Here is a 16868-nt window from a genome sequence, read left to right on the forward strand (position 1 = left end):
CATGTGGGCCCCGCTCGGCGAGTCCTGGAAAGGCCCAAACCTTTTTCGTCGCATTTCGCTACGTGTACGCTGTTTCAAACCACTCAAGACACTCGAGTACCAGTCCACTAGACCACAAAGCGCGCATGGCGGTGGGAGCGGCCTCGCCGGCGGTAGGGCACGCCGCGGCCGGGGCCGGGGGCGAGGCAGCGCCAGCGGAAGGGGTGCCGGGAATCGGGGTTGAGGCGAAGGGGAAGGGGAAGGCGGTGCTAGTGGAGGGAGGCCGCCGGCAGTCGCCGTCGAAGGGGATGGGGCGGAGGAGGAAGAGGACGAGGAAGACGAGAAGGAGGTGCATGCGGATGCGGAGGAGGGGGAATGAGGATGAGGGGGAGAAGTGGCTGGGGCAATACTCCTCCACGCAGAGCATACTGCTCGTTGGCGACGGCAACTTCTCCTTTTCCCTGGCGCTGGCCACCGCGTTCGGCTCCGGCGCCAACCTCGTCGCCACGTCGCTTGACACCTACGGTTTGCCCCCTTCCATCGCTTCCGCATTCTCCTTTTGTCTCGTGAAGTTGCCAACGTTACTGGTGCGCGTTAGCGGTAATTGGGCGGTGGTATTTTTTTTTTGGCGCTTCGCGCACTGGATACGGAGATACTAGACAGAGAAACCACCTGCTAGTTCGACGATCCGTATGTGGTGTGTTTTGTGAATATGGATTTGATGCGTTTTGCTCCGTTGAAAATTGAGATGATGTCTTTACGTTGTGTTGATGGAGGTGCTGTTGCAATTGAAACATGATTCTGAAGGAGCTAGGTACTATTTGCTATATAAATTCGGTTTTGTGGGATGCTCTTGATCTTGTTGCAGTGCATTATTGATTCTTGGAAATAGACTTCTTGCTATTTGGCAAGATTCTACTGAAGTAATGTAAAGAATTAAGAAAGAAGTCTTATTCGTGTCATGCATTGTTTCATACTGCTAGAGGTGTACTGAAGCAACACATACGTTGAGGAAGAATTCTTGCTACATTCCTTTTTTTGGATGCCTTTTCCATACTTGATTCAATTTGTCGAGTACAATGTGTGTTTATGAAACATATCGTCGTGCACTTGTGGATCCCTTCTTCTGCTCAACTGTTTGAAGCAACCTGCCTGTTGTTTGCACATTGTTATTGCACCTTGAGCACATGTATCAGCCAAAGAAAATGAACCAGCAAGAGAAATAACGTTTTGCCAAGAAAGAATGAACACACACGCACACAAGCACGCATGCACCCACCCACCCACACCTACATCAGGCTACCTAATAAAATTGCACAATTTTCTCGATGTAAGCACCATCTTTTTTCATTTTCTCAGGAAATCTGAGTATCCTACTTCCTTTTGATTTTGTCTAGCATTGAACTGACTTACTTACCGTCCAAGGGTGTGATTCTGTGGTCATTTTAAGTTATACTTATATATTTTCCTCTGCTTTCGCAATCCTGTTGTACAGAGGCTCTGAGGAAGAAGTACTCCGGTGCAGACTCTAATATAATGAATCTGAAAAGATTGGGGGCCACTGTTTTTCATGGCATTGACGTGAAAACAATGAAGTTTCACACTGACCTGAAAAATAGACGGTTTGATCGTATTGTCTATAACTTCCCTCATGCTGGCTTCAAAGGAAAAGAGTATGAGGCGCACATGATCAAGTATGTGTGCTATCTTGTTATTTTATTTATACAGTTACCCCTTTTTTAAATCCTGGTTCATAAACTCATCATTGTTCTTCGTGTGGATTGGTTGATCCCTTAAGTTTGGATTTGATTTAGTATTCCTATGACTATATCTTAGTATAACGAGTCAATGTTCCTTTGTTTAGAGCATCTATGGAAAAACTGGCATTGGATAGAATCTCAGTAAAGTTGTTCCATTTCCAATGGCATCTTAGCCACCACCTATCACTGCTAAGAACCTTGTTTCTTTAATGAACTTCAAGTTCTTATGCTTACAATAAGAATATAAAAAATCTTACGTATTGCAGATATTTTATTTCTCCTCCATGGTCCATAAGCAAGACAACATTTTGGTTTAAATTTTATGATACAGCCAAGAAAGATCATATGTGCCGATCTCTATTGCAGGAAGACTAAGATGAGGACAGAATTTTATTAGTTGCATTAACTTTTGTGCATGCATCTTCTTTACAGTAATGGTAATTTTTGTTACTTCCTTATTTATATACACTATACAAAATTGTTCATGTACCTTGTCTGTATAAGTTTCTAACTTTCTATACATATGATTATATGAAATGCGATGGAAAGGTCTGACAAGAAGGTTGCTTTTGTTATGATAGTTGCTTCTAGAAAACGCATGAACTTATTAATATTTAGTGGGTGTTCATTTTGCAGCCTTGTGTTTCTTAAATCCTTATTAACCATCTGCTTTGACCTTTTAGCTTGCACAAGAAGCTGGTGAAGGGATATTTCGACAATGCACGACACCTGCTTCGGCCTTGTGGTGAAATCCATGTTAGTCACAAGACAGGAGGATCATATGACAAATGGGATCTTGAGTGCATCGCCGCCAAGTTTTCTCTTATTTTGGTTGAGAAAGTTGGTTTCCGAAAAGCAGACTATCCCGGTTATGACCAAAAGAGAGGAGATGGTCCAATGTGTAACAAATCTTTCCCACTAGGTACCTGTTCCACATTCAAGTTCAAAATTCGAGATTTGAAGAAGCGGAAGGGACAGAATTGGAAAAGGACTGGATTGGTCTTATCCCTTGGAGGCAGCACAAGGCCATCTCTGAATGCTTTGGGCGCTCCAGGTGGTATTCCTCCACCGATGGGCGGAATCACAAGCACCACTCTCCTCACTCCTCAGGGGCATCCATGGTATGAACAGAGAATCATTGCCGAACCGCTAGGAGGAACAACTGACTACTTCTTTTCCCAGGAATACCAAGGGAGTCTGTGGAGGGAGTATGCAATGTTGAGGCAAGTGATGCCTGGAGCAACCAGCTGGAACTATTCTGCCTTCTTGGAAAATCGCTACAGGGAGTCTGTTCAGAAACAGGAGCGGTTGCGCAGGTTGATCGCATACAGTTGTCAGTGAAGGACCTTCATCGAAGGATCGTCATTGGGATTTTGGAGATCTATGTGTTTCTGTGAAGAGGATGATTCAAGTAGAGGAACTTGACCTCCCCAGATATGCAATGTTAGATATGACCACAAGTGTTTTGTGTATGGGTAGGGCCATTTTGTGTGGCGAACTCTGGCCACGGCGGCAAAGCAGCGAAAGGAACGCTGATTCCAGTGTCTCTGTGAAGATGTAACCCTTTGGCAGGTAAGCCTGTTTTTGCTGTGGGGACTGCCTTTAGGGACGCAGACTAACTGTAGCAACCTCACTTTAGCTAGGGAGTATATCTGCTTGCAAGCTTCTGTCGTTCAGTCGTTCTGTGGGGTAATGATATCTACTTGCAATCATCCTATCTTTGATTGAATATAATCTGTGCACGTCTGTTCGATCCATTCGATATATATCAACCATATACCATATGGTTGTCCAGTCCAGTCTCAGTCCATAGGAGCCGCAGCGCATGGCGGTTGGGGTGGCCGCGCCGGGGGTAGTGCACGCCGCGGCAGCGAACGGCGGCGGGGGCTGTGAGGCCCCACCGTCCCCCGTCGTCCGCGGGCTCCGCCGCGACCTCCGCCGACGGGAAGCCGCAGCAGGACGAGGCGGCGAAAGGCGTCCTGGTGATCGACCTGACGGGGGACAGCATCGACGACGCCGACGAGGACGAGGAGGTGAAGTGGGTGCGGGAGTACTCGTCGGCCCAGAGCATATCCTTCTCGTCGGCGAAGGCGACTTCTCCTTCTCCATGGCGCTGGGTTATCTCCATGATTTTGTCAAGAGGCAGGACAGCCAGCCTCCGAGTGTTGATTATGCTTGCAATGCATGGCAGAAACTCCGGCATGGATTTCGGGCTGCTTTTGGCGAGGCTGTACAACTGCAGTAGAGCCACGTTGGGCCAAGAGGCACAAACTGAGTGTTGCAAGTTTGCTCAACTTTCGTAGTTTGATGCGTGTGACGAGCAACTGTCTGTTAGGCACTGCTCTCCAAGCCTGCGATTTGTTCCAACCTCCTTGATAGGCTCCCGCTTAACATTGCCCCAGGTAAAGCTGAAACCAAACCTCTACCGTCTGTGCTGTGCGGCCTCGGTGGTGGATCACCGGTTGGGCTGCTCATTGGCTTCGTCTCGCAGTCGCAAGTCGCAACGCAGAAACTCCATTTCAGCTGCATTCCGATCCCAGAGTCCCAGAGGGATCACTCGTCACGACTGATAGATTCTGAATTTTGGCAGAAAGAAACCCAGAGGTCCTTCTCTGACGGAATGGTTCGCTGCACGGCAGGAGTTGGGCGGTGGCGCCCGGCCGCCCACCCTCAGTGTTGGGCAGGGTGCCGCCGACCCGACGCGGCCACCGTCCCGGGGCGACGCCATCTTTGGGCGGCCGGTGCCGCCAAGAGATCGCCCCGCGGGAACGGCATGCCGCCGGGCCACGCGAACCCCCTGCCTGCGGCTTCGGTGGCACGGCGCAGCTCGCTTCTGAATTCGTGAACACCAGCTCCGAACGGTGTCATCGACTGAGAAATCACCAGTTGTTGTTTCGTTTCAGCGACACGCGTCCGGCACAGTATTCTGGGTCGTGGTGCTGTACGTGCCAGCAGCCCGCGACCGTTCTAGTCTCGCTTGGAAACCATTTGGATCAACTCTGAACTCTGAAGCCATTCGGGGTCACTCTTTAGCCTCTTCCGATTCTGTAGATTAGCACGCACGGCACGGCGGTGGAGCAGCTGGAGAGACACGGGTGAGGTGGTTGAAGCATTACTCCTCCGATCAGAGCATCCTGATCGTTGGCGACGGAGACTTCTTCTCCTCGCTCGCTGGCCGCGGCGTTCGGCTCCGGCACCAACCTCCTCGCCACATCTGTCGACACCTATGGTTTGTTCGTTGGCCGCTTCCGCTTCCACACATCGTGTAGCGAGCCATCTTTCCTAATACGGATGGTGCCCGGTTTTCTTTTCTTTCTTCTGCGGTTTGTACTAAATGTCTAAATGTGATGCGCTTGTGTTGGCTGAAGAAGGATTTGACGTGCACTTATTTGAGGTAGAAGGCTATCTTGATTTGTTTTTAAGAAAATCATTTTGAAAGAACCCACCTTTGTGTTGGAACTTGAAAAGAAATCACCAGAAGGCTCTATCTCAAACTTTTACGAGAAACCTTTTGAACGAACCTGCCTTTGTGTTAGCCTTTACTTAAAAGATTCAACATGTGCACCAATCACCAATCAGCAAAGTGGGTGTGGCTAGGTCATAGAACTTGTCAATTGATTTGTAAGTTAGGAAGATTATTTAGGTGGTGGAAGCAAGTCAAAACCATACAATTTCCAATACATAAGTGTGAAAAAATACAGCTGAGCCACTTAAAACATCAACAAGTCTCCAAAGTTTGACTGACAAGGATCTTAAAATGACGTATTTACGATGAGAGGAACTGAGGAAGTATGTGTCAACTTTTTGCAAATATTCTATGTATACTTAAAACATTTTTATGGTTTATTCGAACAACTGTCAAGTTAGCCTACTTGCTTTCTGCCTGGTGCCTGCCTTAAAAGTTGGCATACGCCATGCGTAATTTACTCGTAGAAAAAGGTTTACATCGTACTGAAGCACATAGGAGTAGTGCATATATATGAGGTTGATTTGATATCCTTAGTTACACTCATTTATTTTCTCTGCATTTGTTGTGGGCAATCCTCTTTTACAGTTGCTCTGACGATCAAGTACAGAAACGCAGAGTCAAATATAATGGAGCTGAAAAGATTGGGGGCCACAGTTTTGCATGGCGTCGATGTAAAAACAATGAAGGCTCACACTGAACTGAAGAACAGACAGTTTGACCGCATTGTCTTCAATTTCCCACATGCGGGGTTCAATGGACCCGAGGGCAACCTGTACGTGATCAGGTAGTACATGCTCCACCATCTTGTTCTGTTTATCTGTAGTTAAATTTTGGTTAAATATTTGGCTTAGAAGGCTATATTTTTTTCACAAAAAAGTTTAACCACATGATAATTGATATCATCACTACGAAATTGTTTCCTCTTTCTATAAATTTCATTCAGGTTATATATTATGACTAACCTTGTTTTCCGAAATAAACTAGAGCTCTTGCTTACATTAAGAACTTGCAGAGGTCCCACCTGTCTTCCATAGACTTTAGGCCAGAGCACATTATGGTTATCTATTATGATATCGCCAAAAATGAAAAAAAAGCACATTTCCTCAAGTAAAACCAAAGATAGCATGGGGCAACCTTGAATGCAACAAAACTATTCCATTATCTAAAGAAACCTTTAATGCAACAAGGAGAAAGAACACTATTGTGCATGACTATAAATATTGTAAGTAGAAGTTTTCCATATACATATGATGCGGTGGGTTTGACTGTTATTACTTGTACATTTATATGAAAGTGTCCATAAGATAGTTAGCTGATAATTTCTTGTTGCATTTTGCCAAACACATGTAAAGATAATTGTCTGCCTTTTTAAGGTCTGTTTTTTCGATGAATTTTCTGTTAACGTATTATCTATCTACTCTGCTACTGTGACCTAGTTTGCACAAGGAACTGGTGAGTGGTTTTTTCCGCAACGCGTGCCACCTGCTTCGGCGCTATGGTGAAATCCATGTCAGCCACAAGACAGGATACCCATACAACAGATTACAGATGGGATCTTGAGCACCTAGCCTCCAAGTCTTCTCTCGTTCTGACTCAGAAAGTTGGTTTCTACAAGGAAGACTATCCCGGATGATACAAGCAAAAGAGAGGCGATGGTATAAAGTGTGACAAACTATTCAACCTAGATCCTTGTTGCACGTTCAAGTTCAAAATCTCAGAAGCAGGGAGTGGCGTCACAGGATTTGCTACTAGCAGGATGAAGCAAATAGAGGAACTTGACCTCTGTAACCTCTCTATATAATATACTTCCACCGTTCTTAAATATATAACATATAGGACAAGCAAATTAATTCATTTCCTGCTTGTCCTAAATGTCATATACTTAAGAACATAGACAGTAGATGTTGGATATGATCAGGTGTTTTGTGTAAGGATAGGGCCTTTTGTTTGTGTGGCAAGCACTGACCGCAACAGCACAAGTATGTGTCAAAGATGTAACCCTTAACAGTCGAGTCCGTTTTTGTAGATCCTCACAAAAAAAAGAATCTGTTTTTGCAATGGGGCTGCCTTGTAAGGGAGACAGATTAGTCGTAATTACCTCGGTTGCTAATACTACTGTTTAGCGGCAACCTGAAGAACCTAGGGCTACGCTTTGTCGTTCTACAGGAGCAATGGTTTCTCTTCTTTGCAGTCCTTTCATCTTCCTGTTGCCGCTTTTATATATATAGGGGTGTTTGGTTTTTCGGGTTTATTTTAAACCCCATCACATTGGATGTTTGAATGCTAATTAGAAGTATTAAATATAGATTATGATAAAATAAATTTTAAAATTCTAGATTTATTCGCGAGACGAATCTATAAAGCCTAACTAGTCCGTGATTAGATGCTATAGTAAACATATGTTAATTGTGGATTATTTAGATTTAATAGATTTGTATTTTGAATAAACCTAGGATTATGCAGTTAGTTTTATAATTAACTTATATTTAGTTTTTTAATTGGTATCGAAATATTCGATGTGATATGGTTTAAAATAAGCCTCAGGAACCAAGCACCCTCGGACACCCTCCGGATATCGAGATAGAGATGCATGAAGAATGTTGTCCGAGCAATTGTTGGCTACTCAAAATACACTGCTTATATAATTCTTCCACCACAGGATTGCAACTATATTGTTATCATGAGTTTTTCGGGATCAAAGTTGGAGATCAGCCGTAACCGTCCTGATGGCCTGCCTGGTAGAGTCATGTTCGTGCCTGAAGACGAGCGAGTTTCTTGGTTTCCAGACGTACGTTCAGAAGATAGCAGTACCGACGGTTGATGCAGACCTAGGGGCGTGACGATCCTGAAACTCCGAGCTAGGCCAAATGCACACCATTCTGCTTCCCATTGATCAGGAGATTGGCAAAGAAATGAGACGAATTGAAGCAGAGAAAATCATCATAACACAGGCATTGCTTCTGAGAAACCCACTCTTGTGATAATGGCACAGTTCCAAATTTTTCGGCAGCATGTCGTCAACAATCAAGAAGCGAACCCAAAGGTCTGCAGGTCGGAGCAAAAGGCCGAAAGCGGCCATGTGGGCCCCACGCGTCGAAGCGATTAAATGCCGAGGTCGAGTAGCTGGACACTTTTGGTCTCGTGTTCCGTACACCAGCCCAGTCTTCTGTCCACTAGACTGCGCATGGTGGGGGTGGCCTCGCCGGCGATCGGGCACGCCGCGGCGGCGGACGGCGGCGGGGACGGGGCAGGTCAGGCGACGTCGGTGGTTGGGGGGAGTGAGGAGCCGATGCCAGCCGAAGGGGTCCCAGGCATGGGGGTAGAGGGGAAGGGGGCGGGCGGGGCCATCGGAGGGGGTAACGGCGGCGATCGCAGTGGAAGTGGAAGGGGAAGGGGAAGAGGAGGAGGAGGAGGAGGCTGTTGCGGCGGCGGTGGAGAATGAGGAGGGGGAGAAGAGTCTGGGGTGTTACTTCTCTACTCAGAGCATATTGCTCGTCGGGGACGGGGACTTCTTCTCGCTGGCGCTGGCCACCGCGTTCCTCTCCGGCACCAACATCGTCGCCACGTCCCTCGTCTACTCCGGTCGATTGCTCCTGCTTGCTCTTGAGACGCGTAAAGGTGCTCGTCTTTGCCGTTACGCACCAGTACATGGGATGGGTGAATGGGGATGGGGTTTTTTTTTTTGGTGCCTTTGATTCGGGAATAAATGGAGCAACTGATGGATGGATTCATGCGTACAACAAAACCACATGGTAATTCGGAGATTCCTGGACAATGTGGCAACATACCTGCTGGCGCGTAAAGGTGCTGCCTTTGGCCAATATGCGGTTAATTTCCCCTTGCTACTAGTACTACCTACCAGTGGTATAAATGATTCCTTTTTCTTTTGGTTTTTGCACCTGATTGTGGAAATGAACGGCATGGACGGATGCATATGAGAATGTAGTATATTGTGTTGGTTGAAGAAGGATTTGCCGCATATTGCCCTGTTGAGATCAATGTTTTGTTGAGATCAGTGCCCTTACATTGTGGAGTCGAAAATCTATTGCAATATCCATTACATAGAGCTGGAAGTGATTTGGCATATGCATTGGGTTTGTGTGGTGCCGTTGAGTCTTTTCATAGTGATTTCTTTATTCTTGGAAATAGGCTATGTGCTACTCTTGCAAGATTGTACTCAAGTTAATTGTAAGGAAGAACGTCCAATTTGCGTGATGTATTGTCTCTTAGTGCTAGTGATTGTATGTTTTCTAGTAAAATAGAGTCCAGTGTGTGTATTTTCAGCCAAAAGAGCACTATATTTGGCTATCTAGTGAAACGCCCTGATTTAACTACATGTATGCCACTGTTTGTCTGTTTCTTTAGGAAAATTGTGACCCTTCGATTGCTTATCTGTTTCTGAATTGCTTACTTATAATTTTTGCATTGAGCTGACGTCTTACCTAAGGTCAAATTGGCAGTACGGTTTGTGTGATTTTGTTATCACTGATCACTAGCGGTTGTACTTAATATTTCCCCTGCATTTCTTGTGGCCTATTCCACATGTCCAGAGGTGCTGCTAGGCAAGTACAGCGAAGCAGAGTCAGATGTAATGAAGCTGAAAAGTCTGGAAACCATGGTTTTGCATGGCATTGACGTGAAAACAATGAAGTCTCACAGTGACCTGAAGAACAGACGGTTCGATCGGGTTGTCTTTAATTTTCGTCATGCTGGCTTTAAAGGGCGTGAAGACCAGGTTCATATGATCAAGTTTGTGCACCATCTTGTTATGTTTATTTTGGTATTTTTGTCAATGTAAGTCCCTTCCTTTACTTGGGAATAAGCGTGTGAATGTCACATTCCACTCTATCTAGCCAAATATCATAGCTTATTATAGTTGGGTGGGCGGGATGAATTCCCTGAATGAAAATGTTCTTGCTATCTTCATGTAGACTAATTGTATCTTTACATGTCTTAACCTTAATAAACAATGTCATAGTGAATATCTAAAATGTAAAGTTGACTTAGTATTCATAAGTTTACATCTGTATGTGAGGCCATGCCCTTTTGTTTAGAAAACCTATGTGCTGATGCATGCAAATGGTGTTGGTTATATTATTAATGAATTTGTTTCCTTTTCCAGATTTCATTCTCAGACTGCTGATCTCTACTAAACTTGTTTCTAGAAATTGCCTCCTCTTTTTTTAGAGAAGTGCACTCCTTATGCATAGAGTAAGAGTAACTAACATATTAGATTATCAGAAAACGTAACATGATCCTGTTTGGTGTAGCTCCCCTGGTGATTTCAGGGGAGCTATGCCAAGCTGCGGTTTATAGGGAATCATTCCCAGAGTAATTCCATGAAATGATTTCTCAAAAATAAACTATGATGCTGAGAGTTTAAAAAACTAGCTTCTCCTAATTCACTTATTGCCTAGAAAAAAATTCCTCCATAGAGTTTATTGTAGGGAATTACTTTCAATCACAGAATCGCTTTTCCAGAGGAGCTGTACCAAACAGGCCGATGTTTTTCCTTGAGATTGAGTTGCACCAATCTTATCTGTTATCAATACGAAATTTAACCATGAGAAGAATAAGCTTAGAACTTTGTTAGTTTCATGGAATTTTGTGTGTATATCCTTTTTGCAGAACTTATTTTCTTTTTCAGTTACTTATCTGCAAGTGTACTATACTTAAATTACTATACTGATGACAAAGACTATTTTTGTATAACAGTGGTACCTAAGTAGTTGACATATGGTTTCTTATTGATTGCCTCCCAACCCCCACCCCCCCCCCCCCCAAAAAAAAATAACAAGTTTCCTTCTTAATACCTTTTTTCTTTAGTTATCTTCTTATTAACCATCTGCTCTTGACATTTAGTTTGCACAAGAGTCTGTTGAGGGGCTTCTTCTGCAATGCACGCTACCTGCTTATACCTTATGGTGAAATCCATATCAGACACAAGACAGGAGGGCCATACGACAGATGAGATCTTGAGCAGTTAGCCTCTGATTCTTCTCATATTATGGTTGAGAAAGAAAAGTTCCAAATAGCAGACTATCCTGGTTATAACCAAAAGAGAGGAGATGGTGCAAGGAGCGATCAACCGTTCCCTCTAGGTCCTTGCACATTCAAGTTTCAAATCGGAGACTGCAATAAGTGGAAGGAATCGAGCAAAAACAAGGCTACTTCAACCTCATTCCTCGGTGGAAGCAATGCCCATCCTTCTGGCAAATTGGAAACTGACACAAGAGTACTTCATCGGCTTCCACCTGTTCAAGCACGGCCTTGGCTACATTTTACTCCACCGGCTAACACTGGTTGCATGCCAATACCTCCACAGCCTTACATAGTTGCTCAAAGGCAACAGCCAGATCCTCCACAAGTAAGCTTGGATGGCATCGTGAGGGCTCTTTTTCATGCACAGCCAATGTTCAGCATCACAGGGCCATCGCTGAATGCTTTCTGTGCTCCAGGCAGCATTTCTTCACCAATGAGCAGAATTGCATGTCCCAATCTCCTTGCACCGCAGGAGCAGCCTTGGCATCAGCAGAGAAACATTGCTTGGCCGCTTGGAGGAGATGATTGCTCTTACTTTGAACACCAAAGGTGTCTGCAGAGGGATTGTGAAGCGCAGTGGAAAGCTGTGATGCCTGGAGCAGCCGGGTTGAGCTATTCTTCTGCCTTCTTGAAGCAATGCTACAGGGAATCTGCAACTGTCCAGATGGAGGAGGGGCTGAGAGAGTGTGAAGTACAGAGGAAAGCTATGATGCCTGGAGCAGCCGGCTTGAGCTATTCTTCTGCCTTCTTGGAGGAATGCTACAGGGATCGGCAACTGTTCAGCGGAAGGAGGGACTGACGGTGTGTGAAGTGCAGAAAAAAGCTATGATGCCTGGAGCAGCCGGCTTGAACTATTCCTCTGCCTTCTTCTTCTTGGAACATTGCCGCACAGAGAATCTGTTCCGACTTCTGAGGCAGGAGCTGCCGAACACGTGCATATGGCTGTCAGTGAAGGACCGTCCTCCCATATGGGAGATCGATTTGTGTTTGCGAAGTGGATGGATGGGTAGAGCCGTAGAGGAACTTGTTCACCCATATTGGAGAATATGCTAACATTAGAAACAACCAAGCGTTTTGTGTGCAGTAGGACCATCTTGTGTGGCAAACACTGATCGCAGTTAGCAGCAGTAGAAGGAATGCTCATTTCACCATCTTTGTAAAAGAGAGGTAACCCTGGACAGCATGTCATGAACACCCTAGGATCTTGACACAGTGGAGCTTGTTTTTGCAATGGAGCTGCCTTTAGGGGTACAGATTACCCGTAGCAATCTCACCTCAATACTAGTAGTAGTAATGCAGTGGCAAACCAAACCTACATGCAGTGGCCCTGTTTTCCTGTGCGATAGTACCTCTGCAGTCATTTGTTTCTACTTGCAAAAAATTACAAATTGTGCGTGTATCTTGCAGGTTGGTGATTAACCCCAGAAAACCAAATCGCTCGGCGATTTGTTAATTAAAAAATGGCTGCGGACTGCAGCCATTTGTTCTTGGTTTTTTCCCCCTGGGCTACTGTACATTTGGTGAAGTAGGGTTGCGTCTGCATGTTATTAGCGGAGACGGAGGGAGGGATGTCCTCCTAGCTTTCTCACGCTCTAACTGGGAGACTTCTCGTACATCCGGTGACTGGTGACCGATGAGGCATCTGGAGCTGTTCGCATGAACAGATGGATCGTCGATCATCCATGCGCAACCGACCTGCGACACTTGCTCCCCAGTGGCCCGTTCGCCCCTAAACCTCACGCCGGCACCGATCTGCTGCTCCAAAGAAGCGCTCGGCCGTCGCCACGGGGTCCAAAGATACGCATATTTGATTGACTTCTGGCAAATCTGCCAATACAATGTTCTTCAGTTTCTGGAACCACGTTCCATGAAAGTTTAGCTGCTGGCCAGTAAGACGTAATTCACTCTGGAACTACATGGAGAGTTTGGACTTTTGGAGGTGTGTTTGTGTGCCTCCACCTATTGGCAACCTCGTTTTACTTGTGGTCTCGACCTTTTTTTTTTGGAAAAGTTCGACCAATTGTTTTTCGGCCCAGTCACTGGACCGAAAACCTCCTACTTGGGCCAAGCAAATCTCGGATATGGTTGAAAACGGACGGGAACAAGCGGGAAACACCCTCTCCTGTTTATGTTACCACATTTTCTGACCGAAAACAGGAGCGGGAGCGGGACAACCGGGAGCGGGAGAGGGATAGCCGGTTATACCATAGTGGCTAAATACGAACGGAATGTAACGGAAACGATCGGGAACCGGGAGCTTAAGCCGGGATCACAGTGGCCTGCAGGCAGCGGCTAGCAGCGTAGGCTTGCATCCCAGCAGTCCAGCACGACGCGCAATAATATAGCTACACAAGCACAAAAGTCACTAATCCATCAGCAGTTCGTCACACACTCGACAAGAGAATTAGACAAACAAGTTTACCGTCCACAATTCCACATGACCAAACAACAAACTATAGATCCACAACCATTACAGTACAAGAGTAGTCCACAAAGCACAAGTTCTGAAGTAGTTCACCAATCAACATGGCATTAAAATAGCATCAAATTTTTTTCACAGCTCACCATCTTCATTCATTACATCTGGATCACTTTATATGTTCATGATTAGTTGCACATATAAGACTATGTTACTGTTCTTAAGTTATTGGCAAAATGGTTATGTAGAGTAGTCAAATACCTCATTATCCATAGGGTGACTAGGACTGACAGGAATGGTCTCTGGAGGTTTTATATCAGCCACAATTGAAGAAATATATTTAGAATCTGAAAAAAAACAAAAAGAAAGATCAGTACATATGAATTAGTACATTACATATATTTGGAACATTCTAATTAAACAACAGATTTTAGTACTTTTTTGCAGCCTTTATCTAATCTTTGGTGCAGATCAGCGCTTGCACCATCTTAGGGTCAAGATGATTATGATAAGGATCAATAACTCAACCTGCACCACTTAAGGCAGACTCGGAAGCAACCGTTGACACTTGTATTGCCATCATATGACGAGCAATTTGTGACAAAATAGGATACTTAGTTGTTTCATTCTTCCGTATGCTAAAATATCAAATGGACTTTGCTTCAAAAGTGACTCTACCGTGTACTTATCCAACTCATTTGAGCCACTTCCATTAGTCCCACAATATCATATAAGAACTTCTCAAGTTCAGTATCTTGATTTTCAACTAAAGAATCTATTGGGCTGACATGTTCATTTGCACTGACATCACTCCTTGAAGAAGAAGGTTGAGAGCTAGATAAAAGTGATACTAGTTATTCAAAAAATACTAACAAACTCATCAAGCTGAATCTGATAATAGTCACCATAGAATTTTCTCATGTAGATTTCAACAAGTTTTTTCTTATACCGTAGATCAAGGAAGCATGCAACAGCAAGTCTCATATTAGAACAGCTCCAATATTTCTCAAACTTTTCACTTATAGAAATTGCTATTTGCCTAATAGTCAAATCTGCACTAACACACCATTTATCCAGCAGGTTCTTTATCTCATAAAAACCTCTATAGAACAGATTGGCAGTAGGATATGAGGTACCAGAAAGCAATTCAGTAAGATCATAAAATTTCTTCAAGCACTGAAACACTTTGAAAGCCACAGCCCATGCACTCTCTTAAAGAGAAATCTTACCGTACTTACGGCTGTTCGATGTCTTGAGCCTAATGAAAGCAGGCTTGTAGTGCAACACATCCCTTAGCATCAAATAGGTGGAGTTTCACCTTGTTCAAACATCAAGTTGAATGCCTTTTGATGTATCCATCTCATACTCAGCAGCACGTTTCATGAGCTCCTCCCATTGCAAAGGAGAGCTCTTCACAGTTAGTGCCAATGCTTTAATTTTGTCAAGTGCTTTTGAAATAATAGCTAGCCCATCTCCTGCAACCAAGTTAAGTATGTGATATGCACATCTAATATGAAAAAATATCCCATCACAAACCAAAGAAGCATTGCCATTCTCTCTAAGATCATAAATAATATCAGTGACTGCCATTAAGTTACTTGATGCCTTGTCTAAAGTTAAGGCAAATATTTTTTTCACAACAAACCACTTAACCATCACTTCAGTAAAGGACTCTGCCAACTTATGACCAGTATGCTGACCCTCTATATGAAAGAAACCCACAATCCTCTTCTGAATGTGCCGCTTATCATCAATCCAATGCAAGGTCACACACATGTATCCTTTATTTTGACAAGATGTCCACATATCTATGGTGGCACTTAAACGACTAGGGACTGTTTTCAAGTATGCATATAACTTCTCCTTTTCTTCTAAATATATGTCCATTATATCCTTTCTAGAAGTGATCATAGATTTCAATGGAAAGCTAGGGCGCAAGGACTTGATAAATTCCACAAAGTAGTCATGCTCAACAATATTAAATGGATACTGATGCATTATTATTGCCAAATAGAGCTTTTTGACACCAGCTTCTTGATCATACCTGTATGGCTGAATAGTATTTACATCTTTCCCATGATTCTTTTCTGCCTTGAGTTGCAGCTGCCCTTTCACAATACTATGTGCTGGTCTTAGATGGCTCCTAAATCCGGTAGTGCCATAGTTGCACTCAGCTTTATACCTCTGCTTGCATCTTGGGAATTTACAGTAGCCCCACAACTCCTCATACTTCTTTCCATCCACCTCAACTATCTCTGTTTTCTTTGTAAAGTGTTTCCACAAAATAGATGTGTACCTTTTCGGTCTCTTTGTTGTCCCCTAAACTTACTCTCCCTCTCGCTCTCCCTCATCATCATCTTCAAGAGCAATAATATCTACAGTAGGCACGTATCTTGATCTTATGTTTGCTGTGTGTTTGTATCACTACCATCAACCCCAGGAACAGATCCTTGTGTTGATATCCCACTGCCACTATCAAGACCAACTACTTGATTTGCATTGTTATTCTTAGCTGCTGAAGATGAAGCTCCTTCACTGTCACTTGCTTTCCTCTTGAAACCTATCATTTGTACCAAAATAACTTCTAATAATTAGAATGTTACTGATAATTAGAATGTTACTGTAAGGATTAAAGAACATGTACTGCTTATCACTCGTAAGCTCATGAGACTTTGACTACGAGAGGAGACTGACATGAGAGTACTCAAGCAGATGCGCAGCCGCTGCTGCTGCCTTTGATAGAAGATAGTGGTGGCGGCAGTGATGGGAGCAATCTCCCGAATGACAACCCCAAGCCTAGGTGCTTCTCCGGGGGTACAGAGTCAGCACGGTGTCCTGCTCCTGCGCGACATGGGGAGCGACGACAGGCGGGCGTCGGGGCCTCGGGGGCTCCGGGCAGTCGGGCGGCGGCCGACGGGGGCTCTGGATGAGGAGCGCGGTCGGTGACCGGCGCGGGTAGCGGGCGGCCAGCGAGCGGCGGCTGATGGCGGGTTTGGGCGGCGGCTGGCGGTTGGGTAATCGGGTCTCAGGGGAGCACACTGGATGGCTGCTGGCGGAGTGGTGGTAGTGTAGTTAGAGTTTGCCTTTGCGGAGAGAGGAAGTAGGGTTACTGCCTTACTGGGCTTGATCGGACTGGAATGAAACGAAATTATCTTTAAAAATGGGATACCGGAAATATGGACGGACATCCTCTCGTCCC

General features: G+C 44.7%; 1 protein-coding gene, 1 long non-coding RNA gene and 1 pseudogene across 2 annotated transcripts; 2 read left to right on the forward strand and 1 right to left on the reverse strand.

Annotated features, from left to right (window-relative positions):
• The first annotated feature begins 125 nt into the window (after positions 1 to 125).
• LOC112881130 (heavy metal-associated isoprenylated plant protein 41-like) lies at positions 126 to 3080 on the forward strand. Its single transcript, XM_025945829.1, has 3 exons — positions 126 to 504; positions 1475 to 1673; positions 2423 to 3080. Exons 1-3 carry the CDS (start codon positions 126 to 128, stop codon positions 3078 to 3080), a joined length of 1236 nt encoding a protein of 411 aa, XP_025801614.1.
• Positions 3081 to 3940: 860 nt separating this feature from the next.
• Positions 3941 to 12549, forward strand: LOC112881131 (annotated as a pseudogene).
• A 1085-nt stretch (positions 12550 to 13634) lies between these two features.
• On the reverse strand, positions 13635 to 16733 carry LOC112882223. Its single transcript, XR_003226623.1, has 4 exons — positions 16364 to 16733; positions 15714 to 16229; positions 14899 to 15144; positions 13635 to 14016 (listed from the first exon to the last, which is right to left on the reverse strand). It is a non-coding gene; the product is annotated as an uncharacterized LOC112882223 (long non-coding RNA).
• Positions 16734 to 16868: the final 135 nt, after the last annotated feature.

This window comes from Panicum hallii, chromosome 2 (assembly GCF_002211085.1).
Source record: "Panicum hallii strain FIL2 chromosome 2, PHallii_v3.1, whole genome shotgun sequence".
Lineage (NCBI taxonomy): Eukaryota > Viridiplantae > Streptophyta > Magnoliopsida > Poales > Poaceae > Panicum > Panicum hallii.